The sequence below is a fragment of the Carettochelys insculpta genome, chromosome 3 (genome assembly GCF_033958435.1).
Source record: "Carettochelys insculpta isolate YL-2023 chromosome 3, ASM3395843v1, whole genome shotgun sequence".
Lineage (NCBI taxonomy): Eukaryota > Metazoa > Chordata > Testudines > Carettochelyidae > Carettochelys > Carettochelys insculpta.
Genome location: NC_134139.1, coordinates 115,615,367 through 115,632,540, shown reverse-complemented (window position 1 = coordinate 115,632,540; position 17,174 = coordinate 115,615,367). Strand labels below are relative to the sequence as shown.

Here is a 17,174-nt window from a genome sequence, read left to right as displayed (position 1 = left end):
TTTTCTTGTGTGCGTTTAGTGAAACAAACTTGCAATATTGTGACGCCTCAGTGCAATTCACTGTTTGAGACTGATGCCCTGCATTATATTCTGAGTGTTGTAAATTTGCTGCTTACCTGGAATCTTCACCAAAAATAATGTGTATCTCCCGAGTCAACCACAGGGCTGAAAAAGTACATTAAACAACAGACTGTTACTTTGTGTTCAGCACCTAGGGGAAATGGAAGCAAGTAAACTAAAGATACACAAAGAAACTAAAAAAAAAAAAAAAATCCTCATGTAGTGACTGCACCTCCGTAGAGAGGGGAATAAAGAGGGCAATATAGTATGTCCCAGTGCAGAGGGTGGCAGGATGGTTCAGATTACAAATTGCTTCCTCACACTCTGTTCCCTTTTCTAAGACTCCAGACATCTTAAGAAAGTTAAACCACCTCATTTGTCCCAGGTAACCCTCAGTCCCATTCTCAATAAACTTCCACTCAGTGTAACACTTAGTGTATCTCAGCTTTCCTTACTGAATGATCCTTCATTTGTTCATCTTTATTACACTTAGTACTCTCTTACTTGTGCCATGAGGTTTTCTGCTGTCTCCTCCTGCTTTTTCTCCTCCCCCTTTTCTCCTCCCAGCTCCCTCGCTTTCCCCTCCTCTCCCCTCCTCTCTTCGGTGACTTCTTAAAAGCCCTCCGCTGTTCAAGTTAGAAAAAAACTTTTTACAAGGTATCAGCACTTTTCTTTCATTAGTGGGTAAGCAAGGATGAAAACTACAGAACAGCAGTAGACTTTTAAAGTTTAAATAGACAAGTTGAAAGCCTGAACTTGCTTTTCTATTTTAGCTTACTCTTCCAAAGAGTCACTTGTTTGCTTGCTTCACTGATCATCAGTAAGGGTAAGTTGGAAAGTTTTTACTTTGTTTGACTTCAGGAATTTTCTATTGTTTTTCTCATTAATGGATTATTTAAAACAAACTAAAAAATAGCAAAACGTTTTAAAGAAGTTACACATTTCTTGACATTTCTTATTTGTTTTTGTTGCAGTTTAAACATTTCTCCAAATAATTTTAGTTTTCATCTACTAACCTAGTTCCATAACAGGTAAACTACAGCAAAACTACATCTGTGTAACTGGATAATGTGCCTCTTTACTTGATTTTGAAAAAATAATTCAACAAGCAAAACTTTTCTAAGTTTCAACTTGCAAGTTTAAGAAAAACAATAATTTGAAAGTAATCAACCTGTTGGAATCCCTTGTTCTGCTGAAAAGGTCTCAGAAGTTAATAACAGAGAGACCCTACCCTAAGTGTTTCCCATTTGTCTCCCACACAATTTGCTTTCATATGAGAAGTTTGATTGATGTTTAATAGTTTGTGTGAAGCAAGGTTCTTAATTAGTTGCTTTGTTATAATGCTCCTGCTACCAATTTGGTATCTTTCATGCCGTCTTGCTGATTTTCCCCCCTTCTTTTAAATGGATGTGATGGAAACCAGACATGTTATAGATTTTTAAACCAGTTTGTATATAGTTACTTTGCGTTAGCAACTCAGTTAGGGTTTTTAGAGGAGTCATGTAGCACTCAGACATCCGCCTCACCACGCTGGCAATGCCTGTGAAAGTTCTTAGGGAAGCAGTCTAAGAATAGTCCCAATATGTCAGGATACATTTCCTATAATCTGCCTTGAAAACTGCAGTAGAAGACTGAAGAGGAATGGAATTCTTGGGTAGCATCTTTCACAGAACTGACTCTGGTCTGAATTTATGGCAGATTGCAAGACTCCACCATGATTTTTTATTGTTGTTGTGGCTCCAGTGGTTGCCAGTAAATAAAGAGCATAATGGGGGAGAAGAACAAGGGACTTCAGTGGAATACTACAATTGTGTTTTATTGTGCTCAGCTAGGATTTCCCTCCATCTGGCCTAATACCACTGACTGGCCCTTCAGTTTGGGGTAGTTTTCCTAACAATGTTCACTGAGAGTCTTCTAAGTGAGTTTCATTAAAACCAACAACAAAACAGATCAGAGAAACAACTCATGTCTCAGATTTCTCTGTCTCTGTGCATGTGGATGGAGCTTGCACTGAGCCTTTCATCTTGCCATCTTAACATCTGGACAGCATACACTGCACTACAAAACTCCTGAAGTTCCCTGACTTTGAAATGTTTACCAAAGTGTTTCCCTCAAAACCTTCAAAGCTGAACATTGGCACTGACCCATGATACCTAACAAGCATACAAATAGGAGAAGGACAGGCTGAGTTCAAAGTGGGAAAAGGAAGGATGCAATGGATTTGATTTGCAAAAATGTTTATACACACATTAAATAAACCTCATTTATATTTAACCTGGAAAATTATATTGATACTGAAATTGAATGAATATCAAGGTAAAAAGACTCTTGTGTGGTTGAAAGTCTGTCTCATGTTTCTAATAGAACAAATAATATTCCCTCCACCCTTTGAAAATGGGTACCTGGATATACATTTATACCATACTTTCTTTGCATGCTTCCATATTTGAAAACTTATACAAGTTCAACACAGAGGGCCACATTCATGCCTAAAGTAAGTGGATGCAGCTTTCATTGATTTCAAAGGAATTTGTAGCCACTTATACATCATGACTGAATTTGAACCAAAACAAGAGTGCATGGTTCATAGGTTGTTGGGTTGCTAATGTATTTCATCATCTGGAGACCTGACTTGTACAACTGGAAGTTCTGACATTTTTTTTCCCAGGCTTCCATTTGCTCTTTCTGTAAAGCTTTATGAAGGTAGATTGGGTAGACAAGAATGAAACAGGAAGAAGTGCCTCTAAAGACAGAGTAGATCCATCAGTGGGAAAAAAAAACAAATTAACACCAGTTATGACTTAAGCACCGATTACTGTGTGAACATCTAGGGTGCTCTTTCTGTTTTATTCGTGAAATTTTCTATCCCCAATGTGTATTTAAAGAGCTTCAGGAGGACTCTACCTTTCCAGAAGAATGTTAGAGCACCATTTCCCTAACCTTTGTGAGATTGGATGTATTTAACAACAATTAAAAAAAAACCCTCATCCTCAACCCCATATCTTGTGCATCAGTCTTAGTGCCTCTCCCTCAGCTGTAGGCTGCTCTTGGAAAAGGCTCAGGGTGCTCAGTGCTCAAGGGGCAGGAATCCTCTCAAAGGCTCTATTTTGTTAGTTGGTTATTTCTACAGTACTTGCATTTCAAGGGCAGGGTTTTGCAAGAGTTTATGGGAGGGCCAGAGTTTTTGGCCCATTTCCTAACTGCTGTTGCAGCTGTATAGCGCCATTTCAGATACCATCCACTTACTGCACTGAAATCCTGCTCCTCATTCGCTCATTACCATGTGACCTACTGACACTTCAGTCAGACCTGCACACTGAAGCAGGGGACCTCAGACTGCCCTGTCTCTCCTGGAAAATATGAACCACAGGACACAATGAATGCCTGTCCAAAAACACACCCACCCTCACAAAAACCCACAAAAAACCCAAAACACTTCTCTACTTTCTCAGTTGTGTTCTATAGATCAAATTTCTGCTACATGTGGCCACCCAAAACTCATACAGGTGAACATTGTCATATTTCTTTCTTCTGTGTAGTATTTTGTCTGTACACATACATACACCCATAAGAGATATGAGAAACTACTAAAAAACTATCCATCTACTAAAATGCTTTGCAGGCCAGGTTTTGTATTGGCCATCTCAGAACAGGCTATCCCATCACATAAAATAGCAATGAGTAAGCATTAAGGCTACTTACATGTCAGACCCATGCTTAAGTACCTTTCTGAATTCAGGGGGATTTGTAGGGAGGTCCAACTATTTATCAATGATATCATTCCCTGCAATCATTCCATTAAGATGCCATTGCTAAAAGCAATCTTAAACATAAAAAAGAACAGATGTTGGGGGCTACACACTAAAGGAGATCTTTAGTTTTAAAGCAACTTGAAGTGCCAAGAGCCTTTGAATAACAACTGTTCTGTGCAGAAATAGAGTAAGATGAATCTATGAAAATATTATAAATTGGTAATAAAAATGCTCTTTTGATAGAATGCAGGTAAACAACCTAGATCCAACCAATGAATTTTCTCTGTAACAAACTTGTGTTTCACAAAACAATAGTCTCTACTTAAGCAGAGGAATAATATGGTTTTGCCATTTCAAGGTTATCTGTTTAGCAGCACAATGTTTAGAACTGATGTTGATGTTTTATCACCAGCCCATGCATGAGGGTAAATGATCCCTTCCAAAAAAGTTTGTGTTTCAAAACTATGTATGAGTAATTCAAGCAAGGAATGTGTCCTCCTGGAGTTTGTATTGCCAGAGGATATAATGAAACTTAACAATTTTGTATGCTGAAACAAACTGGAAAATAGGCGATAAATTCTAAAAATACTTCAGGTCTGGGATTAAATAAGTCAAAACTGGAGTATATCATCCAAGTGGAGTGTAATTAAAAAGCAAACAGCCTAGAACTGACTAGAAATAACACCTCTTCTGTTTTTTTAATCACACTTTCAATCTGAAATAACATTTACATAGTAACAAAAATCCACTGAGCCTGGGGAAAGTCTGGTAGTGTAATATTTTCAGATCATTCAGAAACTGCTAATAAAATCAAGAAGCTATTCTTTGGGGAGAAATGCTTTTGTCCATTTCCATAGCATGATCTTTTTTTTTTTTTCCAGAATGTGCCTATCTTCTCTATCACAATGGACCGGTGACAAACATCTTTCCCTGTTGTTAATATAGAAAGGCAAAAAAATACATCCTAGAATCTCCCTTGCACAGATTGATACATGATCTCTAGTGTTAAATGCCAAAAGAGGCCTCATCCTTCTCAGAACTACTTGCACGAGAAAGGGCTAATTAGGGGAGGGAAAACTTTGAAGGTTATGGAGAATCCTTCTCCATACCCTGAGGAGGACGAGAAGACTACGTGTTCATGGGTTAAGGAGCTGAGAAGGGGCTCAAGGATAAGCAAGGACAACCACAAATAGTTCCTTTATACTCTTACCTTTGTGCTCTCTCTGTGTGTTGCCTGTGGAAAGGAGGTGACAGTTCATTTATTTAACAGCAATTGCTATGGTTAAGGTTGCCAGTTTCCATTATAATCCCCTATTTTCATTCATGCCTAACTTTTCTAAAAATTGCTTTTAGGGGATGAAATATTTCCTATTCGAAGTCTATGGAGATTTCTCTCCCCCACTAGAAAATGTTTGAAGAAAACATTTTCAATCATTGCTGGAATACACGTACGTGAAAAGTAGACCTTAGCTTGTAAACAGCCATCACTAAGGAGTATGTCCCTGATACAGTATGCAAGAAACTAGTTAGGAGTCAATAAAGTTATGAATATTGGAAAATCTCTTACTGAGCTTGAATGGTATTGGATGTCACTATATCTAATAATCCATACTTCCAAAGGGAAGCTTCCTTTACATTACAAAATTTGAATGACCTGTTAGGCCGATACAGATTTCTAACATGCACCATTTGGCCAGAAGTCAACAATGTTTATTGTCTTTGCCAGAAATCAAACAATCAAACATGCACAATTAACCATTTCATTGCAGTTTTTAGATATTTGTGGATTTGTAGACATGATGTATTAAGTATACATAATCTAGAAATGCACATTTCAATAGCAAATTGAGAGAGAAGTTATTGCACACTGTTTGGAATGCAAACTTGCACATTGCAGGAATGTTGCCTTTGTTGATGGCATCCCTGTGATACTTGCATGATTATCAACGGGGGAGATAGGAAGGATTTGCTTCTCTTTTTGCAATACATTGAGATTTAAATTCAAAAGTACATAAATATGTGTCTAAAGTTACACAAATAAGGAAATCAGGAAATGCAGAAATTAAGGTTTCTGCACTATGTCAACAGCTTTGCTAAATTTCTTATTTTTAAGGTGTTGAGGTCCTGTTTTCTGAATTAAATATATATACTGCAAGTCATCTAAAGTTAAGCATGTATGCAAATATTTTCAGTTTTGGGGCCCATATTCTTAAAACACATCCCATGCAGTATGCTGGATGTGAAAGTCAGCTGTGTTAACCATGCAAAAGCATTTTAACATATATATTTTGTGAGTTGTAGTATTTCAATTATACATCCTTATCCCTAGTTTTGCATAACAGTACTGAAGTGTGACTGTAGTACTTGTGAAGATAGCTCTAGATTGCTAGCTCAAAATCTTTTGTTTATCCACAGAATACTTAGTGTCAGTGCAAACTTCCCCAGATTGCTTCCCCACTGTGCCTTTGCTTTGGTATGTCTGTGGAGACTGGCAACAAAGATGTTAACTGTGATAGCACCTTTTGTGGCGTTGACTGCTTTCCATTGAAAAGTGGAGTGAAACTGGCAAACACATTTCCCTCACAGCACTGAAATGCAGTGCAATATTTAATTTGCCATATATGTTAGTTATATTAAATACCAGCCTACTCACAGAAGAGAATTATTAGAAGAGGAGTGGTGACATCCTCACTTAGTGTAAATCAATGTAAATCCAAGTTCCTCAAGGTATACCAGTTAATGTTCTAGTGGACTGCTAGTTCTACTATCAGCCAAGGATTTGACTCTGTATTTTGAGCATATGGGCTTCCTATAATGAATTCTGTTTGATACCTTACCAGTGGAGCTACTATTATGAAATACTCTCCCTGTTGTAGATGGAGAAAGTCTTTCTTGGCCACTTACATATCCCCCTCTAAACTAACATCCATGAGCCAATGTAAGGGCCGTGTTATGACAGTTTACATGCATTATAAACCAACAGGTGTGAATACAGTTAACATAGCTTTAATTATTAGTTTTGTTTTGTTTTGTTTTTAGGCAGCATCCTGTGAAGATGGGTGACTGGAGTGCCCTGGGCAAACTTCTTGACAAGGTTCAAGCTTATTCTACTGCAGGAGGGAAGGTATGGCTCTCTGTCCTTTTTATTTTCCGCATCCTACTCTTGGGGACAGCAGTGGAATCGGCCTGGGGAGATGAGCAATCTGCTTTCCGGTGCAACACTCAACAGCCTGGTTGTGAGAATGTCTGCTATGACAAGTCCTTTCCAATTTCACATGTGCGCTTCTGGGTTCTGCAGATCATATTTGTGTCTGTACCTACCCTCTTGTATCTAGCACACGTGTTCTATGTAATGCGGAAAGAAGAGAAGCTGAACAAGAGAGAAGAAGAGCTCAAGGTTGTCCAAAATGATGGTGTGAATGTAGAGATGCACCTCAAACAAATCGAAATTAAGAAATTCAAATATGGAATCGAAGAGCACGGCAAAGTTAAAATGCGAGGAGGGCTGCTCCGTACTTACATCATCAGCATCCTCTTTAAATCTATCTTTGAGGTGGCCTTCTTGGTGATACAATGGTATGTCTATGGGTTTAGCCTGAATGCTATTTACACTTGTGAGCGAGATCCATGCCCACACAGAGTGGACTGCTTCCTCTCCCGTCCAACTGAGAAAACCATCTTCATTATCTTCATGCTGGTTGTGTCTTTAGTGTCTCTTGCCTTGAACATTATTGAGCTTTTCTATGTGTTCTTCAAGGGTGTCAGGGATCGTGTAAAAGGAAAACCAGACCCCTACTCTCCCACCGGTACTGTGAGTCCCTCCAAGGAATGTGGATCCCCAAAATATGCTTATTTCAATGGCTGTTCCTCTCCCACTGCCCCCTTATCGCCCATGTCTCCACCAGGGTACAAGCTTGTTACTGGTGACAGGAACAATTCCTCCTGTCGTAACTACAATAAACAAGCCAGTGAGCAAAACTGGGCAAATTACAGTGCTGAGCAGAACAGAATGGGACAGGCCGGCAGCACCATCTCCAACTCTCATGCCCAGCCCTTTGATTTCACTGATGAGCACCATAACGCTAAAAAACTGGCAGCGGGGCTTGAGCTGCAACCCCTCACCCTTGTGGACCAAAGGCCACCTAGCAGAGCCAGCAGCCGAGCCAGTAGTAGACCCAGACCTGATGACCTGGAGATCTAACCCTTCCTAGCTGCAGTGCTTGCTCAACTATGAAATGCAATGCATTGGAAGATGCATTGAGTGTTCAATTTGTTCCTGTGGAGGTGGTACTTAATAGTCTCAACCAGGAGTTTTTAACAATCATGAAAACATTTAAGTTACTTGGTGTTTTCTAGGGCTCTGGGAGTGGTACAGTACATGTTGGTATTTAAAGCAGCTGATTTAAAGAATTTAAATACTAAAAAAAAAAAAGATTAGCCAACACTTAGATAGGGTTTTGTTTTTTTCTAGAAAGGATGTAAATATCTCTCTGTGTGTGCATAACATGTTCATTTCTAAAGTCTTCTGTTATACTAAAAAAAAAATCACTTTTGACAGGATCAAATATTGCCTGAAGATAAAGATATGTTTTTCCTATTGAACAAGTGAAAGAGCTAGGATTCTCTTTGATTATTTCCCTGTCAAGAACATTCCATTGCTAAAATTTGCACTTTGAAGGTAAATTTCCTGTTTTGACCCTCTTGACATCAGTAGACTTGTGCATGGATAATTTTATATCCTTGGAATCACATCACTTAAAATTTCAAAGACGGCCTACCAAACTACATGGATCAGAGGATTCTTGATTCTTCATACAGGTAGATTTTTTGTTGTATGTGGAGTTTGGATGTCCTGCACACCCACATCATTCCTACAATATCATCCACATTTTGTTCTAAACCAACACTCACATTCAACAGCTCACACATACAGCGAAATGAAAGCCTTACAAAATCATTTTGCTAACACTTGCAGATTTAAGAGTTGGAGTCAGGCAATCAAGCCACTTTCAGTCACTTCTATCACACATGTATGTGTTTCTGAGGTACGCATACATGAGACACACTCACAAGCATACATTGAGAAACACACAGCAAACTTCTAGTTGACATTTTCTGATGGTATTTGTGGTGGAGGTGTGGGCCACTATGCTGTTTACATTATATGATTCCTATAGTGCAAGTAAAGCATGTCTGACTTTTTAAATTTCAGTATTGTATTTTTCATGTATCCTATGAAGGATACTATTATTTTGTTAGGTATGAATAGAGGGACTTTGTTGTGTGTTTTTTTTTTAAAGTGCCTGATTACGTAGATCTTACTCTGGAAAAACTCTCTTGGATGCCAATGAGAGCACTGCCTGAGCACAGACTGTATGATCAGGCCCCAAAAGTAGCTGTGATGCTCCTGCTGGCATGAATGATTTTCTTTTGTAGCTGTTAGACATGGAAAAGACCCATTAGATCATTTAGTCCATCTCCCTGTTATGTAATAATTGATGCTTGAATGATAGAGATTGTAGTACTGTAAACAAGCTTTAGTCTTTAATGTGAGAAACTTAGAAGAAATGCTTTGAGTTGGATTAATAATAAAATGTGCCTACATTAATTTTGCAGTAACTATTTTTTCCTACACATAACCATATACTCAACTGTAATACGCTGGTTCAATCCAATTTTGACAGTTAAATCTTTCTAGATGAATTCAGCAATTTTGATGTTTGCACTTAGATTTTGTTTGGAATGAAAGTGAAGCTGAAAGGGTTTTTAAAGAGTACAAGTCTAACTAATTTATTTGAAATATATGCTAAAGAAATCTACCGGTTTCATCAACCACACTGCCTTTTAGCTCAACTCAGATCATTCAAGGGAGTATACCGCTTGGTTTCATTGTGCAGTTAAACAGACAGACGGTTTTGTATAATACATTATGCTAATTTGTTTGACATTCCATGTTCAACTACTGTCATGTTCAATTTCATTGCATGTGTGCAGCCATAGTCCATCAGATCATGTTGTCTGGAGAACATACTTTAGTCAATAAAGTTTTAATTTAGTATAAATCTGCTTTCTAATTGTCTTTTACTTTACGACACATGAGTGTGGTTTATCCTATGTCCTAAGATCATGAGTTTATGTGATAGATCGTGTTGTGGGTATGCACACATTTTCAAACTTGATTAACTGATCTGATTTAACTCCCCCATGTACACAACTCCCACATTTGCTCTGAAATGAAAGTTCACAGTGATCATAGAATCAGATATTGTTACCTTAACTGAAACTGAATTAATTGAATCAGTGGAACCAATCATTTAGAAAGATTCTATTCCACATGAATCTGAGTGTCAAACTTTGGCCTATAGTTTGGGAATATACATTTAATTATCTGAAAAATATCAACCAAAGATAGTATCAAGTTATAGCTTCTTTAAAACAATTATTTTATAATATAGAATCTATAAGGAATTCTTTTATATAATATAATATAATATAATATAATATAATATAATATAATATAATATAAAATTTCTCACTCAACAGAAAAGAATGTCTCTGGTTTTACATTTTGCCATCTGTGCTGGGTTTGTTAACTTCTTCACTGCTCACAATGACAGTTTAATTTAGTAAACTCTATTTAACTTTCTTGGTAAAATCCTGGCTTCATGACACACAATAGCTGTGTCTACACAGCCCCCTCTCTTTTGGAAGGGGCATACAAATTCAGACAACTGAAAATGCAGAAGAAGGGCAGAGTCACAAATCTCATGCCTCATTTGCATGCTCTCATGTGATCGCATTTCAGGAAGTGCTGTTTTTGGGAAAAAACAGTGTAGACAAGGTTCCTTTAAAAACAAACCCTGTTTCTGAAAGATCCCTTCTTCCTGAAAGAAAATAGGAAGACAAGATCAATCAAAAAGGGGTTTGTTTTTGAAGGAACCTCGTCTACATGACTGCTTTATTCTGAAAACAGTACTTCCAGAACAGCGAGTGGTTGCAATTATGCAAATGAGATGCATGATAGGCAAATGAGTATCTTATTTGCATTTTGATTGGTCACATATGCATGTCCCTTCTGAAAGCTAATGAGGGCTTTGCCATTGACTTCAAAAGGCAAGAGGATTTCCAACCATTTTCATTTTCTGATCAGGTTATTCCTCAAAAAAAGAGTAAGACATTTTGAATCATTCCTTTGAGAGGGTCAGGGTGGCAATCTTTGTGGAAAAGATTGGAGATATATCATAGAATCATACAAATGTAAGGTTGTGGGCCACTTAGTCCATTATGTCACACTATGACAGGAGCGAGTAAACCTAGTCCTTGCCTGACAGTTGGTTTTCCAAACTGTTCACGACAACCTACAATGATGGGGATTCCATATCCTCCCTTTGAAAGCTATTACAGCACTTAACTATCTAACACAATATCCTAGCTGAGACCTTGTCAGTTTCATTTAGAGCAAGAGAATGAACCTCCTGTATCTTATATATGACACTCTCTTCGAAACTGCATTACATTGTTGTCTTGTATTCTAGCTTTGACCCACTAGAACTCCCACAGTTGTTTGATCTCTCTGTAGGCCGGAGGTTTTCACATAGCAGATGTCTACCTGCTACTTCTCCATCACCCCACTTTTCTACAGAGACTTATCTGGCCATACCACAAGCTCAGAGGCAGTAGAATACCTGATATGCCTAACCGGACAGAATTCTAGAGAGCTTTCTTCCCATTTTTGCACTTTTTTCTACTCATTGTAAGGGGAGAAATTGAGAGCATCTGACCTTAGTTTATAGTTTCTTTTTTTTCTGATTCTCCTGCCTATTGATGGAAAATGAGAAGCTGTCTGTGTTGCTGAAATATAGGTGGGGCAGGCACTGCATAAAGAATAGGCAAAGATTCCTTGAAGCTTAACTGATAGATGCTGCAGCTGATGAAAATTAACCTGCTTATGGTGTAATAGGGCTGTATTTCATATTTCTAAGCAGCTCAGAATGTACACACACACACACACTCTCTCTCTCTCTCTCTCTCTCTCTCTCTCTCTCTCTCTCTCTCACTCTCATCCAAGTTTCCCAGAAATTAATGGTGTGTTATTTCCAGTCTCTGGTTCAGGCCCAGCTCTTCCATTAAACTGTCCATAACTTAACAATTCTTCCACCACTCCCATTTTCAGTATTCAAACTGAACAGCGTGAGGAAGACAAAGTAGGTGAAGCACTGACTTTTGTTGGACCAACTTCTGTACTGTAAGGCAGACTATTTATTTATTTCCAGCAGAATTCCCTTTGCTGAATATTTCTGACAGAGCTCACTTTTATCCACGGCTCAGAAAATGCATCTGAAGAGCACTTTTTAGTGCAATAGACTGCATCAATTGATATATTTCCACTTTTTTTTCTGAGGAAATACTGTCCCCAAATTTCCTTAAAGGGTTTAATTCCACCCTTCTAAGAGCAGCTTAGTTTGGAGACTTGTAGACAGATCCTCCAGACAAATTCTGGCAATAGGGTTGATGTATCTGTCCCTGTAAGGACAATTACAGTATGGGGAGAAATCTCTGATGACCCAGAGCAGGTATAGAGGCTCCCACACTACCCTACTCTCTCCTGCTTACATAGAGGATGTGTTCAGAAGAATGGGGTCAAGGCTGGGAAACCAACACTTTACACCAGTGTCTGACTGTGGTTTCTGTCCCTTGGAACTGTTCCATGATCCTCCAGTTTACTCTAGTTTATGCTTTAGGATTATCTGATCATAAGGGCCCCAGGATCAGGGGATTACACGGTAAGTTTTATATCACCATGGCCGCTTTTGCCCTCCCTTAACTTGGGCCGTGCTTCTAGGCCAGAGCCAAGGAGCTACCTTTTCCCAACCTCTATCCCCCTTGAAATATTTTTTTCCAAGCACAAATTCCCTGGTGCTGGTGAATCCCTGGGTGAAAACAGCTACAGCATTCTGATCCTAGTAAAAAACTTAAAACATACCCTTATATTTTGACAGAAGCTAAAAGAACACATTGCATAAATATGTCTTCCGTATTTATTATTAACAGCTGACATAAAGGGCTGCCAGAAGAAGCCATTTAAAGTGCGGAGCTACAAGTTTCATCAGCCCTGCCAAACCCAGTAGCTATGCTATGTGTCCTTGATCACCATGACTGGCACCCTATTTGTTAACTAATTATATACAGTGATAGAGGAGTCTGGTGCCAAAATGCTAATGTCATTCCACTGTAGTAGCTGCTGATGCAACAGTGTGTTTGGATTTAGGGCTGGAGGTAATTTGGGGGGTGGGGTCAGAGTACTGTCAGAGAAACACCCAGAGGCAGCCATTTTGGGAACTGTCCTTAGGGGTTTGCAGCATATAGCTTATAGGATCATATTGCTGATTACTAGCAATGGAATCTGTATGTCTAAAGACCCTCCTGACACTTGAAAAGTGCAATCCCTGCTGCATTAATAAAACACAGAAATGGCAGAAGTACATGGATATTAAAATAAGAAGCAGGACCTGAAACCTATTTAAGGGGACATGTAGGCAGGCACATAAACTGTTCCTCAGGACAGATCTAGTCCAGAGTTACATGTTTCCGATTAGTGGGAAAGTGGATAAAATATTCACTCATATTAATCAATATAAAATCTATCAATTTCAATATTAAAAAGATCAGGCCCATGAGGCGATATGATAAAGTACAATGTTCATGAACTTACATCCTGTCCCCTAGAAGGACTGTGTGGCTAAATTGTTTAGTGCTGCTTCACTGAGTTGTGAATATGCTCAGAGTCATACAGCTTCCTCATGACTTTTCATTTTAATTCAATTAAGTGGCCAGACCATTTTCAAAAATGATTACACCTGCTTGTGTGATAAAAGAAGAGAAAAAGAACCATGCATGTAATAAATAGATAGAGAACTTGGTGTCAGATCTATGGAGGGCTAGATTGGCATAGTTAGCCACAGTCCTGCGCTGAAGAACTGCCGTGCTGCAGGGGAGTGCTCTGAGGGATTCTGATGTCTGGAGCTCCCTGGATCTGCCACATTCATTTAAGAGGTTCAAGGGTATAGTGCACTCTCCTGGCCCTGCTGGCTTATGTGGGATGGGGCCAGAGCTATGGTTATCCCTCCTTTCTGCCCCTCCCTGCCCATTTTTTGGAATGCTGCTTAGAAGAGGCCAAGTCAACTAATTTAGCTGAACTCATGAGCACCAGCTCCTCAGTGTGCTCTGCAAGGATGTGGAGGCCCTTTACCCATCCTGCCTTCCCCATAGCAGAGCCATGTAATTGGAATCTGTAATCTGGCTCCATACAAACAAGATTTGGGGAACAATCAGATAGGATGATAAAGGCTCTAGCTGGTGTGATCACAAAATATGTAGATTGGAACTCATTAGCAACACTGGCTTCTCTTACAAGAGCACAAGAACTAAATGGGGGAAAACAGCATGGAAAATATTTGAAGGGATTAGAGAAACCTCTGGATGCTTTAGGATCTTAATACCACTAGTCCCTGCTGAAACAAGCACTTTCAGCCTCAGCTTCTGCTGAGTCATGGAGTTTGCTGCCTCTAAAGACTCTGAATTAGCTGGGCTCAGAGTCGACGCTGTTCTGGAATCACACAAACTGACACTTCAAACACAAGAACAACATTTTCTATACCATTCACAAAGTCATTTACATCTGTCCAGGGCACATTTTGCAACAGCAGGACCCATTCAAAACACAGCATCAGCCTTCAGTTGGAATGTTCCTAGCTTTTGTCTGGGCGTCATAATCCTAACATTGCTTCAGTGTGTTTTGTTGCCAATAGTCTAAAAAGTTTTTCAGCGCTCAGCCTGTATTTATATGTCTGTGTTTTGGAGCCTGATGGTAGCTGTCTGAAAGCTAAATATAAAGCCAACAGCCATCTATATTTTGGTGGGGATAAAAATATATATTTTAAGCCAGATCCTCAGCTGGTGTAAACTGGCATAACTCCACTGAAGTCAATGAAAGGAAATGTTTGAAGATGCAAGTCCTGTCTGTATCTCTTTACACATTATTCTTCTAACTTCTTCTACTCAATGCCGTCTTCCCTATGGGTTTGTACTAACGTAACTACGCTATTGCAGCCTCCCCAGTGCAGATGCCTGGGTGAAAGTTGAGGCTTGTGCTACTGTTACTTACACCAGTCCAGACACCAATGTGAGGGTGGCGTACTGCTGTAACTGGTTCAAATGGATATCATCTAAGTATGATGTTTGAAATGCACTACACACTATGGCCCAAGTCCAGAACATGTCACTGTTAAGACCGACCTGCCCAGAGCCCCACAGAAGCTGATGGGACTCTGCGTGGGTTCTGCGGTATGCAATTACTGGCAACATCAAGGCCTATTTTTTCTCTCTTACCGAGTAAATTATTTTGCCTTAGAGCCAAATGGGAACTTGAGTCCTAGGGAATGAGAAGATGATCAAGCTCATGAAACTCATGGATCTCCAGTGGAGCAGGATCATCACTCCAGCAACCCATGCTGTCTACTGACCCCCTTAGTCTACAGAGAGCCTTTTCTAGCCTGTGTACCTGCTAAGGCATTGAATCATCCACTGAGTGGGTTGGGTGTCCTTCCAGAGTACTGAGAAGAAAACTAGATAGATAATCCTGATGGGATTTGTATTCGTCATCTGATTTATTTCCTGTGGGGTTTGAAAGAGATTGTGAAAATCAATGACTCAGCTGACCTTGCTTTGCAGAGAAGCGTCTCTTGAGATTTGAGGAAAGCTACAGAGCCCATACTCCTCCCATACTCAGCTCCCTCTGAGTAATCTCCATTTCTGGGACCTAATGGGATAGTCAAGCTCTACTTGTTTGTCCAAAAAATGCTCCTCCTCCTCCTCCCATCTGCACAACCCTTCTCTTACTCTTACTTACCACATAATCCTTTTCCTTTACACTTATGCACCCTTTCCCTCTTCACACATCGGTATTAATTTTTTGTGCTGTAGAAAATCTCCCTTCCCCTCGTCCCTGCATCATAAGGTAAGGGGGCATTCAAAGTTTTAGTATAGGCTGTTCCCCTGAATATCTTTTAATTTACAAATTTGCATTTAAAGCATTTTCACATCTGTCTAGGTTTCAACGCATCTTGCCAGCTTTGAGCATTGTAATTAGAGAGTTGGATCTGGACAACTGAAAAAACTTACTTTATATCTCTCTTTTCAGTAGCCTGCCTTTGCCCAGGTCTCTTTCTTTTTTATTTCACTTTATAATTAAGTTAGCCAACAGAGAAACTGAAATTACTAGTTATCTGAATTTCCCGGCAGCATGGATGCAGCCTAAATAGTAGGCTCTAGAATTTGTGCAAAACTTCCTTCCACCTTTGTTCTAGTTGGACTTGAAACCAAGCTTCCACTGGTGATGATGCACACTATAAAATAATAAATAATAATAATACTTAGATTAGCACAAAAACAGCACTTCTCATCTTCAAAGTGCTCTGTAAACATTATGCCATTAAAGTGGTCTAGCGTCATCATTGCTAATAACTGGGGAACTCCTCTCCCATCCATTATGGGAGCCAAAAAGAGAGACTGAACAGCTACAAAAAACTTCATAGATAATGACCAGCACAACTACACCAAAATGAAGTAGAAAAGGCTGACAGAGCATTTTAGTAATTAAGCAATGTAGAGCTAGCTGGAAACCAAGCTCATCAACTGAAGAAAATGGGCAGATTTGCTGGGCTGGCCATCAGTCAGCTGAGGTCTCTAATCACATTTCACTGTGACCTGTGTCTCTGTTAGGCTTAAAGCCCATCACAGGTAGGTTAACTACTCTACATGAAATCTTACTCCTCATTCATCTCCATGTGACATGAATGCATTCACCTTTCTTTTAATAAACAGGCCATGGTGGTGCAGACATAGATAGAGCTTCAGAGACATGATGCCACTGGGTTCAGTGTGACTACCAGGGAAGTAAGATACTTCTGAAAGCACCAGAAGCTGGTCCATGATCAACATTCATTTTTAGACTGTGACCAGCTATTTGAAGAATTTCTAGTATGTGCATTACAGCTTCTTGGGTATCCCCAGTACCTGACTCTTTTCAACCTGATAAGGATACCTAAGATCATCCTGTCATTGATTTGTAAATGGCTTCCACTCTCTTCCCCACAAAGACCGTTGTTGACTCTCGGAGAGGGAGAATCTTTTTTTAAAGATCATCAAGCAATCTGGTTTATTGAAAGATAAATGTGGCACAAGGATTCAGACCATTTTGGATTGAGAGAACTCAGAATACCTTTGGGCATTTATCCATCAAGACTCCTTGTCTAGTGCATACTTCACTAGCAGCAACTTGTTTTATCAAAAATCTGTTTGTCA

The 17,174-nt window shown here is 39.3% G+C and overlaps 1 protein-coding gene across 2 annotated transcripts; it reads left to right on the top strand.

The window, feature by feature from the left end:
- Positions 1-676: 676 nt before the first annotated feature.
- Positions 677-9,830, top strand: GJA1 (gap junction protein alpha 1). Of its 2 annotated transcripts, none has more exons than XM_074988794.1 (3): positions 677-717; positions 834-886; positions 6,852-9,830. In XM_074988794.1, the coding sequence occupies exon 3, from the start codon at positions 6,868-6,870 to the stop codon at positions 8,011-8,013; it is 1,146 nt and encodes a 381-aa protein (XP_074844895.1). In that variant the 5' UTR covers positions 677-717; positions 834-886; positions 6,852-6,867; the 3' UTR covers positions 8,014-9,830. The 2 variants fall into 2 exon arrangements, with proteins under 2 accessions (XP_074844895.1, XP_074844896.1); XM_074988795.1 differs by lacking the exon at positions 677-717 and adding an exon at positions 728-744.
- Positions 9,831-17,174: the final 7,344 nt, after the last annotated feature.

Excerpts from the sequence above, each read along its gene's own strand:
- GJA1 (XM_074988794.1), top strand. The coding sequence starts at position 6,868 with ATGGGTGACTGGAGTGCCCTGGGCAAACTTCTTGACAAGGTTCAAGCT.